The sequence below is a fragment of the Corythoichthys intestinalis genome, chromosome 13 (genome assembly GCF_030265065.1).
Source record: "Corythoichthys intestinalis isolate RoL2023-P3 chromosome 13, ASM3026506v1, whole genome shotgun sequence".
NCBI classification, from domain to species: domain Eukaryota; kingdom Metazoa; phylum Chordata; class Actinopteri; order Syngnathiformes; family Syngnathidae; genus Corythoichthys; species Corythoichthys intestinalis.
In genome coordinates, this window is record NC_080407.1 from 10171746 (window position 1) to 10189268 (window position 17523).

Genomic DNA, 17523 nt, shown 5'->3' on the forward strand with positions numbered 1-17523 from the left:
TGAATACAGTTGATTTGTTGCTTGATATGATTTTTTAAATTTCCTTAACGTGCTGCTTAGAATAAAATATTTTTGCTTATTATACACAAAATGTTACTTAAAATGAGTCTTTAAAGCATTTTTTAAATATTAAATATGTTAATTTATTGCTTGAAGTAAGTCTATTAAGCTTATTTTCAGCCTAGCTGTTTTTTCTTAATTTAAGAAATCAAAATTAGTAAAAATTATAGTAGATTTACACTAACGATAAGGGAATTCAAACAGTTTTTGTAGTCTGGAAAAATAATTAATGTTAAAAAGAAGAATATACTGTATGCTACTTTTCCTTGATCAATGCAGCCCTCTTCTGGTTAAATTATTGTAAAATCAACACTGCCCTCTTATGGTTGTTCTGCAGACATTCCTGCTCCTTCAAAACTCACTTTAACTTGAGTGATACTGTACTCAACTCTTTTTTTTTCTCTACTTGGCTCAAATACTATCAGGTCACTCAGCTATCTTCTTCAGATTATATGTTTTTCATTCTATCTTATTTAAATGTTAGGTTGGTCCTTCGACAAACCTGAATATGAACCTTTACGCTACCAAGAAGACGGCAGCAGAGGGGATGCTGGACATTGCTCTCTTCCTGGCCAACATAACACACATGAAGACAGTCATTGAGCAGGGCGCGGGATACAGGTATTGATTCAAGGCGTTCCTAATAAAGCAGCTCCTTTCTAAACACTTGTGCTTACCTTCTCAGATACTACGCAGCCGTGCTGACGCTCATCTCCTTCTCACTGATTCTTCAGATCGTCGCCGGGATCCTAATCATTATCATTGGTGAGAAAACGTTGATAGAAAATATTAGATCAAATTCATATTAACATACTAAAACACTGACACTTTTAACACGATGTGAATGGTAAGCATATTTATAAACTAAGATTAACTGATGGTGATTGTATTTAGAGATCTTTGCATCTTGCTGTAGCTCGGCGAGACCTCAACGACGAGGCCAACCACAAGCGCCTGGACAGCCTCAACAACAGCCTCACCATTGTCATCTTCCTCGTCTTCGTTACCAACATCTTCATCTCTGTCTTTGGCATGGAGCGCACCGGCCTCTTTGCCAGGATGCACTTTTAACCCCGGGATACCCGTTTGGAGGCAAATCTAATTGCACTAATCATTACTAATAGTGTTGTTCCGATCATGTTTTTTTGCTCCCGATCCGATCCCGATCGTTTTAGTTTGAGTATCTGCCGATCCCGATACTTCCCGATCCGATTGCTTTTTTTTTTTTTAGCTCCCGATTCAATTCCAATCATTCCCGATAATTTTCCCCAATCATATACATTTTGGCAATGCATTAAGAAAAAAAATTGAATAAAACTCGGACGAATATATACATTCAACAGACAGTACATAAGTACTGTATTTGTTTATTATGACAATAAATCCTCAAGATGGCATTTACATGATTAACATTCTTTCTGTGAGAGGGATCCACGGATAGAAAGACTTGTAATTCTTAAAGGATAAATGTGACTTTGTATATTGTGAGTAAATATTGCCATCGAGTGTACTTGTTGAGCTTTCAGTTAATGATACTGCAGCCATTTAACTTATGCCCAAATGCATGATGGGAAGCGCAACCATGACTGTGCGTAGGGGCACCAATTGATATATCTTCTCTGCGTTGGGAAAGAACATAGGGTGTTAAGAAAATGATCAACTACTACCTGCTTCCCCACGTTATTTCTAATTGCTGAGAGAGGTATTGTAAGGCTCCAAAGGCTGTCAAAATTCTCTCTACTCATTATACGCTGCCTTTTAGCGCTATCTATAGGTAAGACGGCGTCTTTATTATTGATTATTGATTATTTGATTGATTAATTAATTATTATTGATTATTTATTGAACGCGACAATGCGTGAGTGGGTCGTGCAGCGCATGCGTTAATTATTTAACGTGATTAATTTAAAAAATTAATTACCGCCGTTAACACAATAAATTTGATAGCCCTACTTTAAGCCAAAACTACTCTGTATGAGTGTAAGACATTTTGTCTGTAACGTTAAATACAATTAGAAAACGATTTAAATAAATAAATAAGTAAATATATTATATATATATATATTAAAAAAAGGCATGTCCGATATTTTTTTGCCGATTCCGATACTTTGAAAATGACGTGATCGGACCCGATCGATCGGCATCCCGATCGATCAGGGCATCTTTAATTACTAATGCTCAAGGGCGTAGGTTTGCATAGGGACGGTAGGGACAAAACACTACCAACTTTTCAGGATGCTCAAATTGTCCCCACCAACTTTTAAGCAACTTTATTTGCGTTATATAGGTCATTAGATTGTCTTTCCATATGTTTTAATTGTTGTAATTGACCCCACTATTATTAGGTGAATTATTTTTATTATGTTCAGACTTAAATGTACCTCTTTTCACTTGCTAAATGTGTCGGTCCATTTTTTCCTCCTAAATGCACATTTGATTGGCTGACGACTTGACCCCAACACACAAACACCCACTCACAGACATTATATATTAGGGATATTAGACGTTTTTTTATTTTTTCAGCCAGCAGTAGCCACTGTAAGAAATGTAAAAAGATGTCAATGTTGTGGAGGTGGGGGAAAACACCACTAAGTCCGAGTTACCATGACATTAAACTGTGTGAACTTGCTAACCTGAAAAATTACTGCGGTCAGTCCAGCCTACACCAGAAACAACAAAGTCATGCTAGCTGTCCCTCATTTGGATCATTGTTTGCATTATGGTAATGCAACGCGGAGGTTTCAGAGTGCATGTCCCTTTATTTAAAACAAATGGAGAGCTAGCCAAGAATGGGTCCACTTCAGGGGGACACTAACATGAAAAAAAAATCTTTGAAATTAAAAAAACAATTTTGTGGAAGTGGGGAACACACCACTAATTTTGCTACTGAAAACCCAACCTGCATCCGAGTTAGCATAACATTAAACTGTGTGAACTTGCTAACCTGCAAAACTTGAGTAGGCAGCTGCTTACAGAGAAGTTTCCTCCTGTATGTGTTTTCTACTGTTAACGTTAATTAAACTGGGAGAAATGTAGTGAACCGAGTTTTACCCCTTTTTCCCCCATTTGACTTTTTATTTTATTTCCGTGGTCAGCCCAGTGGAGCTTTAATTTTTTTGTTGAGTTTGGCTGTGCTTGTGGATAAAAGCAGTACTTTTTTACCTGAAGGACGGCTCCATTTCTTTTTTTTTATTATTTATTATTTTGTTATTCCCTGACAAAGAAGTTTTTTCAGTGATATTGAATTTCTTTATTTAGACAATGTGGAGTTGCCTTACGACTAATGTTTATTTTTTTGCATACCTGGATAGTGAAGAGATGATTAACAAGTTTCTATTTGTTGTGTATGTTAAAATAATTTATGTTCAAATTAGGGCTGTCAAAATTATCGCGTTAACGGGCGGTAATTAATTTTTTTGATTAATCACGTTAAAATATTTGACGCAATTAACGCACATGCCCCGCTCAGACAGATTAAAATGAAAGCACAGCGTGATGTCCACTGGTTACTTGTGTTTTTTGGTGTTTTGTCACCCTCTGCTGGCGGTTGGGTGCAACTGATTTTATGGGTTTCAGCACCATGAGCATTGTGTAATTATTGACATCAACAATGGCGAGCTACTAGTTTATTTTTTGATTGAAAATTTTATAAATTTTTTTAGAACGAAAACATTAAGAGGGGTTTAAGATAAAATTTCTATAACTTGTACTAACATTTATCTTTTAAGAACTACAAGTCTTTCTATCCATGGATCGCTTTAACAGAATGTTAATGCCATCTTGTTGATTTATTGTTATAATAAACAAATACAGTACTTATGTACCGTACAGTATGTTGAATGTATATATCCGTCTTGAGTATTATCTTTCCATTCCAACAATACTTTACAGAAAAATATGGCATATTTTATTGATGGTTTGAATTGCGATTAATTATGATTAATTGATTTTTAAGCTGTGATTAACTCGATTAAAAATCTGAATCGTTTGACAGCCCTAGTTCAAATAATGAAATAGAAATTTGCTCATAAAATCCAGAAGTTTTGCCTAGTTTTCAGAATTTTTCTTTTACTAATTTTTTAAAACAAAGGTTTGAATTGAACCGTGTAGGCTGAACCAATACACATAAAAGTTAGTATAAGTCAATCCAGATTTATTTTGCATTGATCATTAAGAATGTCCCGTCCAAAGTAAAAAACGTGTACATGCAGGTTATGCCATATCGTCCCTACCAATGTTGAGACCAAACCTACGCCCTTGCTAATGCTACGGTGTCGTTGATTTTACTATGACCAATAGACCAACCATGTGTATGTGTGTGTGTCCAGCTCGTGTCGAGCTGACCATGCTCCCCTCATACCAGCGGCTCTTAAACCTCCTGAACAATCTGACCACGGGCATCATCTTCCTCACCCTGCTCGTCAACATCGTCAAGTCCGCTTTCGGCACCCAGCGCAGCTGCCTACTGCGATGGATGTTTCAGCGTTTCTGTACTATTAATGCGTGTTTTTAAAAATGGAAGCACTCTGGCAGATAGCAGCAGAGGACGCCACAGCACTGAAATTAGAGGAGGGAACCCCACATTGCATGAAAAATCAACTACTCAGTGTGAACATCCTTTTCACATCCAAGGCTTCATTCTAACAGTTATGACTGCAACACAATGGGTCGTGTACGCACGGAAGACATGAACGTGTCCCTGCATGTGTGCATTGCAGCACGCAGGGACCTGAACGTGGTGTCCAATCAGAGACGGCTGGACTACCTGAACAACGTGGCGACGGGTGTCATCGCCGTCACCGCCGTGATCAACTTCTTCATCAGTTTCTTCGGGTCTAAGAGGACGGGCTTCTTCCGCTGGCTGCTTGCTCGGCTTCATTTCTGAAAAAGACACATGATGCAAAAATTACATTTAACAATCATAATAACTTCACCATAGACTTCATAATGATATTGACAGGACACGGGGCCGATGAATAGGGGGCCTGCATTGTTGACATGGCCGTCAAAGCTGACCGAGTGGAATCACAGACAAAGATCTTTTCTTCGTTAAAAATTCTTGTGAATAAATGCTTAAATCCCTGAATATTTTATAGAAATGGACATAAAACAGTCTCGATTTTTGGTTAAAAGCAACAAAAAAACGTGCAGTTAGCATTCATTTTACGTAAATATGTCTAAGTACGATGCTAGTCTGTCAGTCAGTGTAGCGGCCGGCATATGTAAACAGAGCTTTTCTGGTCAAAATTCTTGTAAATAAATGCTTAAATCCCTGAATGCTTTATAGGTATGGACGTAAAACAGTCTAGATTTTTGGTTAAAAGCAAAAAAAAAAACAAAAAACGTGCAGTTAGCATTTATTTTACGTAAATATGTCAAAGTACAATGCTAGTTTGTAAGTAAATGTAGCTAGCGCCTTATGTAAACAGAGCTTTTCCGGTCAAAATTCTTGTGAAAAAATGCTTAAATCCCCGAATTCTTTATAGATATGGACGTAAAACAGCCTTGATTCTTGTTTAAAAGCAAAAAAACGCACAGTTAGCATTCATTTGACGTAAACATGTCAAAGTACAATGCAAGTCTGTCAGTCAATGTTGCGGCTGCCATATGTAAACAGAGCTTTTCTGGTCAAAATTCTTGTGAATAAATACTTAAATCCCTGAATTCTTTATAGATATGGGCGTAAAACAGTCTCGATTCTCGGTTAAAAGAAAGAAACCGTGCCGTTAGTGTTATTTGACATATATATGTCTGAGTACAATGCGACTCTGTTAGCGAATGAGGCTAGCGGCCGCCTGACGTAAACAGAGCTTTTCTGGCTAAAATTATTGTGAATAAATGCTTGAATCCCTGAGTTCTTCATAGATATGGACATAAAACAGTCTCAATTCTTGGTTAAAAGCAAAAAAAAAAAAAAAAGTGTAGTTAGCGTTTATTTTACGTAAATATGTCCAAGTACAATGCTAGTCTGTCAGTCAGTATGGCGGCCGCCATATGTAAACAGAGCTTTTCCGGTGAAAATTCTTGGAAATAAATGGCTTAAATCCCTGAATTCTTTATAGATATGGACGTAAAACAGTCTTGATTTTTGGTTAAAAGCAAAAAAAAAAAAAAAAAAATAAGTGCAGTTAGCAATTATTTTACGTAAATATGTCGAAGTACAATGCTAGTCTGTGACTCAACAAACAAAACGTACATTACGTAAATATGTCCACGAATGATGCTAGTCTCTTAGACAATGTGAGGGCACCCTTGCAACAAAGAACTTTTTACGTTGAAAATTCTTGTGACAAAACAAAATATATAATAATTACCTTGAATCCTCGAACAAATCACTCCTGAGACAATCCTTACTGTTTCTATGCGGTACAGCTTTCGTACTTTTTCAACATAAAACCAGCGTTGGATCGCTGCATGTGTCGCTGTAACCTACTGCGAATAAGAGAAGTGGATTTTGGGATGGCTCCCTACTTGAAGCCGTGGCGCAGTGAAGGTCGAATCTGACCTGCCAATATCATTATGAAGTCTATGACTTCATACATGATGTGCTCAAGTGTAATCAGGATATAACACATGCTAATCTTCAGCCAGATCATTTTAATAGTGCATTTTCACGATATAGCAGAGCTGCAGCTATCAATTATTTTAATAGTTGATTAATCTATCAACTAGTTAGTTTGACTAATCGGGTAATCGAATTAGGAACATATAATGTGTTGCAAAATAAATACTGAGAGATGTAAAACAAAGGCTTGCTAAAATTGTATTTTCAGAAGAGCACTGAATGCGAATATAAAATAAAATACCTGAGTGTTTCTTCAAACTATGCAGAATTGCACTTCATTTTAAAATGAATTAAAATACCTGAGCTTAGCATCAAACGGTATAAAAATAACTAAATAAAGGAGGATCTAAGTACAACAAGAGAATAACTGGCTAAATTACATAGCAAAAGTCCGCTAGCTTAAATGCTGCTGCAAAATGCTAAATTTATTTTTATTTTTTTTGTACAATGCTTTTAATAAATCGTTCAAACACATATTTCCACAAAAAAATGGCTAAATATAGCTATAAACTAAATTACAAATGCATTAAAAAACATTAGCTCAAACAAAAACTTTCCTTATGTTGGCCTTAACAGGGAGCAGCTGGATTCAAAGTCATGTCTTATTTACTGTTGCCACTAGAGGGTAGTGTATCATATCAAGCCAAGTCAATAAAACCAAACGCAAACACTTTCAAAATAAACCATTACAACTAGGGCTGTCAAACGATTAAAATTTTTAATCGCGTTAATTACAGCTTAAAAACTAATTAATCGTAATTAATCGCAATTCAAAACCTCTATAAAATATGCCATATTTTTCTGTAAATTATTGTTGGAACGGAAAGATAAGACAAAACGGATATATACATTCAACATACGGTACATAAGTACTGAATTTGTTTATTATAACAATAAAGCAACAAGACGTCATTAACATTATTAACATTCAATTAAAGCGATCCATGGAATGAATAACTTGTAGTTCTTAAAAGATAAATGTTAGTACAAGTTATAGAAATTTTATATTAAAATCCCTCTTAATGTTTTCGTTTTAACAAAATTTGTAAAAATTTCAATCAAAAATAAACTAGTAGCTCGCCATTGTTGATGTCAATAATTACACAATGCTCGTTCATAGTGCTGAAACCCTCAGTCGCACCCAAGTCCCAGCAGAGGGCGACAAAACGCCCAAAAACACAAGTAACAAGTGCACATTACACTGTGGTGTCATTTTAACCTGTTTGAGCGGGGCATATGCGTTAATTGCGTGAAATATTTTAACGTGATTAATTAGAAAAATTAATTAACGCCCGTTAACGCGATAATTTTGATAGCCCTAATTACAACGGCACTCTAACTAAACGAATCCTCAAAGTAGCAAAATTTGATTCGAAGCTTTTTTCTAATCGAATTACTCGAGTTAATCGGTTAATCGTTGCAGCACTACTATACAGTACTAATTGTGAATGTGTTCTATTTGGTGCATTTCGGCCTTTTGCAAATGTGTTTTTTAAGCCTGATTTATTGGTAAAGGCGATCAATAAACTGATAAAACAGACAGGTTCTTTCTGCTTTTTTTGTACGTGTGTGTCACAGGGCGCAGGAATGTGAATACTTCCAGCCTTCAAAGTCGCCTGGACTACTTGAACAATGTAACCACCATCATAGTGTTCATCACCACAGTTCTCAACTTATTCATCAGTACCTTTGGCATCCAGCGCACCGGACACTTCCCTTGGCTGATGATGCGCATTCACTGATATTCCCACCGACCTACAAGAGATAAAAGGAAATGTGGGTGGCAGTATTGTCATCACTAACAATAGTAGCAGTAAAATACTTATTTTTTTAGTCAAGTGAAAACAAGTCAATTTACTCATACTGTTAAAATAACCTAAAGTCGTATGACATTTTCAGAATCAGTGGTATGAAAAAGTACCTGAACATTTTGGAATTTCTCACATTTCTGTTTAAAATCACCTTCAAATGTGATCTGATCTTTGTCAAAATCACACAGATGAAAAAACAGTGCCTGCTTTAACTAAAACCACCCAAACATTTATTGGTTTTCATATTTTAATGAGGACAGTATGCAAACAATGACAGATGGGGGGAAAAATAAGTAAGTGAACCATCACATTTAATATTTTGTGCCCCCCCCCCAAACTTCAAATAGCTGCAGATCAGTCTGGCACATCGATCAAGACTAATCTTTGCCCATTCTTCTCTACAAAACTGCTGTAGTTCAATCAGATTCCTGGGATGTCTGGCATGAATTGCTGCCTTTAGGTCATGCCACAGCATCTCAATGGGGTTCAAGTCTGGACTTTGATTTGGCCACTCCAGAGCGTGTATTTTGGTCTTCTGAAACGATTCTGAAGTTGAAGTTGACAGCATCCATCCTCTTTTTAGCTTCGACTGTCTGACAGACGGCCTCGGGTTTTCCTGCAAAACATCCTGATAAACTTTTGAATTCATTCTTCCATTAATGATCGCACGTTGTCCAGGCTTTGAGGCAGCAAAACAGTCCCAAATAGTTTATATTTTATACAAATCAACAATCCTTGATCGCAGGTCTTCAGACAGCTCTTTTGACCGAGCCATGATGCACATCAGACAATGCTTCTCATTAAGACATTTTTCACTAGGTGTGTGTTTTATAGTGGGCAGGGCAGCTTTGAACCACTCATCAATGATTGGGCGCACACCTGACATAAAATGGTCGGGAAAAAAATTATTTTCAATTGCTCCGTAAGTCTACTTAAGTAGAGGGTTTACTTACTTATTTTCCCCCTTCTGTCATTGTTTGCATGCTATCCTCAATAAAATATGATAACCTATATATGTTTGGTTGTGAAGGAATCGGACCTTTTAGCCAGCCTGCCGGAATCGCGCCAGTCAAACCGCCGGACCCGTGCTGGCGCAGCTCCAACGACCCGGGTCGGCGGGACACCAACATCCTGGCCAAAAGGCCAGACTTTGCACGTTCACCTTAGTCTTAACCCTTTGTACTGACTCCATTTTGAAAGCTGGAAAAAGGCTTCAAAGCACAAGATGAAAATGTATTCATGTCGACAGTGATCAAACAGCCAGGCGAAACAGAAACAGACTCAGGCGGGGAGGCAAGGTCACCCTATCACACGTCAACAAAAGGTTCCTGAGAAAAATGACAATGCTTAGTTAAACATTGAGACTTTTGAAGGCTCTTTCTGTGTTGGCCGTGGGCAGGAAGAACGGTGTGTTTGGGCGTAGTTTAAATTTATTGTCTGTTTGTGGATTGGACAGGAGGATTCGGGACTTACTGTTGTTAGGGCAATGAGGGTTGTCGATTTTGCCACATCAACGTCAAAGGGGCTCTTGTCAGTCGTGTTATCAGTTAGATATCGGGCGTTCTCCGGTGTCCCTTGTGTTGGGACAGGGCGCCCCGCCATTTGTTTCGGACTGTCCGGGAGAACTGATTGCGAAAGTTGGTATTGCAGACGTAGGCTTGTCAGCGTCAAGTTTGCTCAGTCAGTTGCATGACGCACACGTTGGGCTTCCGTGATGAGAAAGCGTCATGTATCTCTTATGCCATATATTCTGCTTGTTTATCTTATGGTAGAAGCGCTATTTATTTTATACTGGGCGCGTTAACAGTCAAACAGTAAATACGAGAAACAATACTATTCCCTGATTCATTACATTAAGTGTGTTAGAGTAATACAAACAGTAAATACGAGAAAAGGTGCTATCTCCTTCAGCTGGTTTTAGTTAAAACAGACACTGTATTTTCATCTGTGTGATTTTGACAATCAGATCACATTTGATGGTGATTTTTATCAGAAATGTGAGAAATTTCAAGGGTTCAGATACTTTTTCATACCACTATAGAACAATTAATAATCAGGATTTGTTGCGTTCCCAAATGTCGGCCGAAAGCATTGCAATGTAGAAGGGAGCTCCGAGTGCAAATCTTTCAGTCCGTGGCGAACTTTAGCCAGCAGACTATATATACTGCAGCTGTCTGACTGACTGGCGCCCAGGGAACTGGGACACTGTGTGTTTGTCTCTACAGTATGTGTGAGTGTTTATAAGGTCAGTGGGTGTCAAAGTTCGAAAGATTTCTTTGATGTGGAACAGTTTGGTAGAGAGATAAACCTCCGTGACGTTGGCACCCCCATCAGATGTCATTCGTTTGTGCTGAAAAAATGTTAGTTTGTGCTGCTATCGTTTTTGAGATATTAACAGTTCTTTTATAGGTCAGTCTTAGGTCAACCGGCCCCCCATTTCAATTAAAAATGGCTAAAAATGGGTGTCAATCATTTGTGCTACATTTATGCTGGTTTGCAGTACATATTGAGATATTCATTTTGAGTGATGGCTACGATTCACGTCCTCATTTGAAATTTATATCAATATACCTATAAAACGTTAGCAGCAAAAACGAGAATTTTTACAGCACAAACCAGCACAAAAGTAGCACAAACGATTGACAGTTTTTAAGCAAAATGGTTGACTTTAGATTGACCTATAAACGAATTGTTAATATCTCAAAAATGATAGCAGCGCAAACGAATGACTTTTTTTTTTTTTTTTTTTTAAATAAATTTGCATCTGATGGGGTGTCAACTTCATGGAGGTAAGAGATGAGCTCATGAAAATGATTAAAGTTTGCATTAACTGGGAGGCACAAATACAAATACTTCATTGTGTAGCAGTAGATTTTCCAGGTACAGTGAGGCAAATAAGTATTTAGTCAACTACTAATTGTGCAAGTTCTCCCACTTGAAAATATTAGAGAGGCCTGTAATTGTCAACATGGGTAAACCTCAGCCATGAGAGACAGAATGTGGAAAAAAAACCCCAGAAAATCACATTGTTTGATTTTTAAAGAATTTATTTGCAAATCATGGTGGAAAATAAGTATTTGGTCAATACCAAAAGTTCATCTCAATACTTTGTTATGTACCCTTTGTTGGCAATAACGGAGGCCAAACGTTTCCTGTAACTCTTCACAAGCTTTTCACACACTGTTGCTGGTATTTTGGCCCATTCCTCTATGCAGATCTCCTCTAGAGCAATGATGTTTTGGGGCTGTCGTTGGGCAACACGGACTTTCAACTCCCTCCACAGATTTTCTATGGGGTTGAGATCTGGAGACTGGCTAGGCCACTTCTGGACCTTGAAATGGTTCTTATGAAGCCACTCCTTTGTTGCCCTGGCTGTGTGTTTGGGATCATTGCCATGCTGAAAGACCCAGCCACGTCACATCTTCAATGCCCTTGCTGATGGAAGGAGATTTCCACTCAAAATCTCTCGATACATGGCCCCATTCATTCTTTCCTTTACACAGATCAGTCGTCCTGGTCCCTTTGCAGAAAAACAGCCCCTAAAGCATGATGTTTTCACCCCCATGCTTCACAGTGGGTATGGTGCAATTCAGTACTATTTTTCCTCCAAATACGAGAACCTGTGTTTCTACCAAGAAGTTCTATTTTGGTTTCATCTGATCATAACACATTCTCTCAGTGCTCTTCTGGATCATCCAAATGCTCTCTAGCGAACCGCAGACGGGCCTGGACGTGTACTTTCTTCAGCAGGGGGACACGTCAGGCAGTGCAGGATTTGAGTCCCTGGCAGCGCATTGTGTTACTGATAGTAGCCTTTGTTACTGTGGTCCCAGCTCTCTGTAGGTCATTCACTAGGTCCCCCCGTGTGGTTCTGGGATTTTTGCTCACCGTTCTTGTAATCATTTTGACGCCACGGAGTGAGGAGGGAGTTGAAAGTCCATGTTTCCCAATGACAGCCCCTAAGCATCACTGCTCTAGAGGAGATCTGCATGGAGGAATGGGCCAAAATACCAGCAACAGTGTGTGAAAAGCTTGTGAAGAGTCACAGAAAACGTTTGGCCTTCGTTATTGCCGACAAAGGGTACATAACAAAGTAATGAGATGAACTTTTGGTATTGACCAAATACTTATTTTCCACCATGATTTGCAAATAAATTCTTTAAAAATGAAACAATGTGATTTTGTGTTTTTTTTTTTCAACATTCTCTCATGGTTGAGGTTTACCCATGTTGACAATTACAGGCCTCTTTAATATTTTCAAGTACGAGAACTTGCACAGTTAGTGGTTGACTAAATACTTATATGCCCCACTGTATCTCACTGAGTGTTTATTTTTCTGCTTACTTTTTAAATTTTTTATTACTTCAGTAATACCATTTTCTCAAAATAGTAGTTTTCCTATTGTGATTTCCCATAAATTTGTATCACCTGTTCATTGAGTATATAAAAGAATGGCATATTTGTGTTTCTTTTCTGCCTTTCAAAGTGTGCACTTTGACTTTTACTTAAGTAAGCAGTGCAAAGAAGATCAAGATCCTCCAGGACTGGCCAGCCCAGTCACCAGACATGAACATCATTGAGCATGTCTGGGGTAGGATGAAAGAGGAAGCATGGAAGATGAAACCCAAGAATGTTGATGAACTCTGGGAGGCATGCAAGACTGTTTTTTTTTATGTTCCTGATGACTTCATCAATAAATTGTATGAATCCTTGCCAAACCGCATGGATACAGTCCTTCAAGCACATGGAAGTCATACAAAATATTAAGCCCATGGAAGTCATACAAAATATTAACATATTTTTGTATTTGAAGTACATCTTTTGTTGAATTTTCACACTACTTTCTGTAGGCGACAAAACTTTTGTCTTGCCAAAATTTGACCTTTGTCCTCATTAAATGATAAATATTTTTCAGTGGAACAAATATATTTTTGTACATTCAACATCATTTGGGGGGGTGTTAGCTTTCATATGAGCCATTTCTGAAACCAAATGAATTATTAAAAGTCAGGTTATTAGGAGGGCTGTCAAAATTATCGGGTTAATGAGCGGTAATTAATTTTTTGAATTAATCACGTTAAAATATTTGACGCATTTAACGCTCATGCCCCGCTCAAACAGATTAAAATGACAGCACAGTGTAATGACCACTTGTTGCTTGTGTTTTGTGGTGTTTTTTCGCCCTCTGCTGGCGCTTGGGTGCGACTGATTTTATGGGTGAGCATTGTGTAATTATTGACATCAACAATGGCGAGCTACTACTTTATTTTTTGATAAAAATTTTACAAATGTTATTAAAACGAAAACATTAAGAGGGGTTTTAATATGAAACTTCTATAACTTGTACTAACATTTATCTTTTAAGAACTACAAGTCTTTCTATCCATGTATCGCTTTAACAGAATGTTAATCATGTTAATGCCATCTTGTTGATTCATTGTTATAATAAACAAATACAGTACTTAAAGTATGTACCGTATGTTGAATGTATATATCCGTCTTGTGTCTTCTCTTTCCATTTCAACAATAATTTACAGAAAAATATGGCATATTTTATAGAGGGTTTGAATTGCGATTAATTATGATTGATTCATTTTTAAGCTGTAATTAACTCGATTAAAAATTTGAATCGTTTGACAGCCCTAGTTGTAGTGGTTTATTTTAAAAGTGTTTGCGTTTGGTTTTATTGATTTGGCTTCATACACTACCCTCTAGTGGCAACAGTGAATAAGACATGACTGAATCCAGCTGCTCCCTGTTAAGGCCAACATAAGGAAAGTTTTTGTTTGAGCTAATTTTTTTAATGCATATGTCATTTAATTTAGAGCTATATTTAGCCATTTTTTCTGGAAATATGTGTTTGAACGATTTATTAAAAGCATTGTACAAAAAAAATAATAAAAATAACTTTAGCATTTTGCAGCATTTAAGGTAGCGGACTTTTGCTATGTAATTTAGCCAGTTATTCTCTTGTTGTACTTAGATCCTCCTTTATTTATTTATTTATTTTTATACCATTTGATGCTAAGCTCAGGTATTTTAATTCATTTTAAAATGAAAGTGCAATTCTGTATAGGTTGAAGAAACACTCAGGTATTTTATTTTGTACCGTATGTTGAACGTATATATCCGTCTTGTGTCTTATCGATCGGGTCCGATCAAGTCATTTTCAAAGTATCGGAATCGGCAAAAAAATATCGGCCATGCCTTTTTTAAATATTTATATATATATTTTTAATTAAATCGTTTTCTAATTGTATTCAACGTTACAGATATAATATGTTACACTCATCCAGTCTTTAGTTTAGGCTTAAGGTGGGTTTATCAAATTTATCCCGATAACGGCGGTGATTAATTTAAAAAAAAAAAAGTATCACGTTAAAATATTTAACGCAATTAATGCATGCACTGCACGACCCACTCACGCATTGTCTCGCTCAATCTGTAATGGCGCCGTTTTACATATATAGAGAGATAAAAGGCAGCGTAAAACGAGTAGAGTGAATTTTGGCAGCCTTTGGTGCCTTTTTTTAATTGACTAAAGCCTTACAATCCTTCTCCCTACAATTAGAAATATCATGGGAAGCAATGTGGGGAAGCAAGGTAGCAATTGATCTTTTTCTTAACACCTTATGTTATTTCCCAACGCAGAGAAGATATATCAATTGGTAGCACTACGAACAGTCATGGTTCCACTTCCCATCATGCATTTGGGCATGGCTACAGTATCATTTACTGAAAGCTCAACAAATACACTCGATGGCAATTAAAGTTGCACCGATACCGATACCAGTATCGGCAGGGGGCGCCGATCCGGCCCGAATTGGTGGTATCGGTATCGACGAGTACCAACATTTAGGGCGCCGATACCATCTACTGGCATCACATGAACGCAAATGTACTGTCCTCCCCACGGAAGATAACTTCCCAAATCCCGATGCATGACATATGTATGTCTGTCTCAAAATTACTAAACGAAATTAACTCCTCCGTCTTCAATTTTAAGGAAGTTAACTACAACGCATACCAGCGATGTTACGCTGCTCATCTAACATGGCATTCACAAACTATTAGCATGCGTAAGCTAACGCCTGTTATTATAACGCTGATGGAATCAACAAGTTTAAAACCGTTGGAGACTAAACAAACTCATGGTTTCATGATGAACAATGAGTGGCAAATTAAGAGCACCATACTTCAAACTCGTCCCGTTTATGAAAGTTGATTGTCATATGTGTCGTGCAGTAATGAGCAGAAGTGACTTCTGTGGACAGAAAACACTCAAGCGGCGCAGCGCGCACACTAGATATCATCACATAGCAACCTAGATGTCCTATGTTAGATCCCATGCTAACTCTCGTGCGCACACACTAGATATCATCAAATAGCAACCTAGATGTCCTACATTAGATCCCATGCCATTAGCTGCGTGAGCCATATACATTGATGAATTAGAAACCGCCATGACTGAATGGAAGTTAAGCAGGCCAAATCAATCCATACCAGTGACTATAGATAATGCTGCAAATACTGTTAATTCAGTACATGTTACAGATGGATTCGGACCACAAATAAGATGTTTTGCTTATATGGTAAATATAGCTGCTAAAAGAGCTGCAGCAATCAACTGTGTGCCCCACTTTATAAACAGTAAAGATTGTTCTCAGCACTTTTATACAAAATATCTTCAGATCAGTAGAAAGTAAGCACATAAATATTATGCACTAAAATGCTTGTTTATATGATGGCACTGTTATTTTTGCTTGTTAGCAAATAAAAATAAATAAATAAATAAATAAATAACAATTGTAGTTGTTAGTAGTCGTAGTAGTAGTTGTAGTTTCCGTTTCAGAGAATTAAATGTATTGAATTGTATCGAAAATCGTACTGAACCATGACTTAACTGTATCTTTGCATCCCTTGTACGTACATATATACATACATACATATATATATGTTTTTTTTTTTTTTTTATAACCAAAAATAGGCACTTGCCCTAAACTTTTCTTAATGACGTGTATATCTATCTATCTATCTATCTATCTATCTATCTATCTATCTATCTATCTATCTATCTATCTATCTATGTATATATATATATATATATATATATATATATATATATATATATATATATTTTTTTTTTGCTAACAGAGTGGTATCGGAATGGTATCGGTATCGGCCGATACTGCACAGCCAGGTATCTGTATCGGGCCAAAAAAATGGTATCGGTGCAACACTAATGGCAATATTTAGTCACAATATACAAAGTCACAAGTCTTTCTATCTGTGGATCCCTCTCACAGAAAGAATGTTAATAATGTAAATGCCGTCTTGAGGATTTATTGTCATAATAAACAAATACAGTACTTATGTACTGTATGTTGAATGTATATATTCGTCCGAGTTTTATTCATTTTTTTCTTAATGCATTGCCAAAATGTATATGATCGGGAAAAATTATCGGGAATGAGTGGAATTGAATCGGGAGCAAAAAAAAGCAATCAGATCGGGAAATATCGGGATCGGCAGATACTCAAACTAAAACGATCGGGATCAGATCGGGAGCAAAAAAACATGATCGGAACAAACCTAATTCTAACAATAATTTACAGAAAAATATGGCATATTTTGTAGATGGTTTGAATTGAATTAATTACGAATAATTAATTTTTAAGCTGTAATTAACTCGATTAAACATTTTAATCGTTTGACAGCCCTAGTTATTAGCAATTGTTTCTACAAAATGGATAAGCGACAATACTTTTGTCAGGGACTGTAGATACATAAAACATGTGTTGCCTTCATTATAATGCTTATATAAGGCTTTTAATTTTCTGCAGCTCCAGGAATTTTTTTTTTTTTTTAATTTTGGCTTAATATGGCTCTTTCAACAGTTTGGGTTGCCGACCCCTGGACTCAGCCTAAGTGTCCGTGCAGTTACATTACCTTAGTTTGAAGCTTCAAAATAATAAGTGGAGTGTGATTCGATGACTTCACGTTGTGAGAGGCTGAATTGTTTGTAAAATTAAAAGAAAACCATCAGGCAGAATGTAGCTGTCTCACACTGTGATGCTAGCTGTGATG

The 17523-nt window shown here is 37.0% G+C and overlaps 1 protein-coding gene and 1 long non-coding RNA gene across 5 annotated transcripts in view; one reads left to right on the plus strand and one right to left on the minus strand.

Annotated features, from left to right (window-relative positions):
- The window catches only part of LOC130928764 (ninjurin-2-like), a 54093-nt gene extending 44771 nt beyond the window's left edge, over positions 1-9322 (plus strand). The window contains exons 2-4 of one of the 4 annotated variants that reach the window (XM_057855506.1): positions 545-681; positions 746-825; positions 4389-4905. In XM_057855506.1, coding sequence (XP_057711489.1) covers positions 545-681; positions 746-825; positions 4389-4573 — 402 coding nt within the window. In that variant the 3' untranslated portion in view covers positions 4574-4905. Of the gene's footprint in view, positions 1-544; positions 682-745; positions 826-976; positions 1719-4388; positions 8166-8203 lie in introns of those variants that run through there. The other 3 variants (XM_057855509.1, XM_057855508.1, XM_057855507.1) reach the window with 3 other exon arrangements.
- LOC130928765 (uncharacterized) lies at positions 373-17520 on the minus strand. The gene is made up of 4 exons (XR_009066738.1): positions 17386-17520; positions 8313-8380; positions 4826-4941; positions 373-809 (listed from the first exon to the last, which is right to left on the minus strand). It is a non-coding gene; the product is annotated as an uncharacterized LOC130928765 (long non-coding RNA).
- Between the last annotated feature and the right edge of the window lie 3 nt (positions 17521-17523).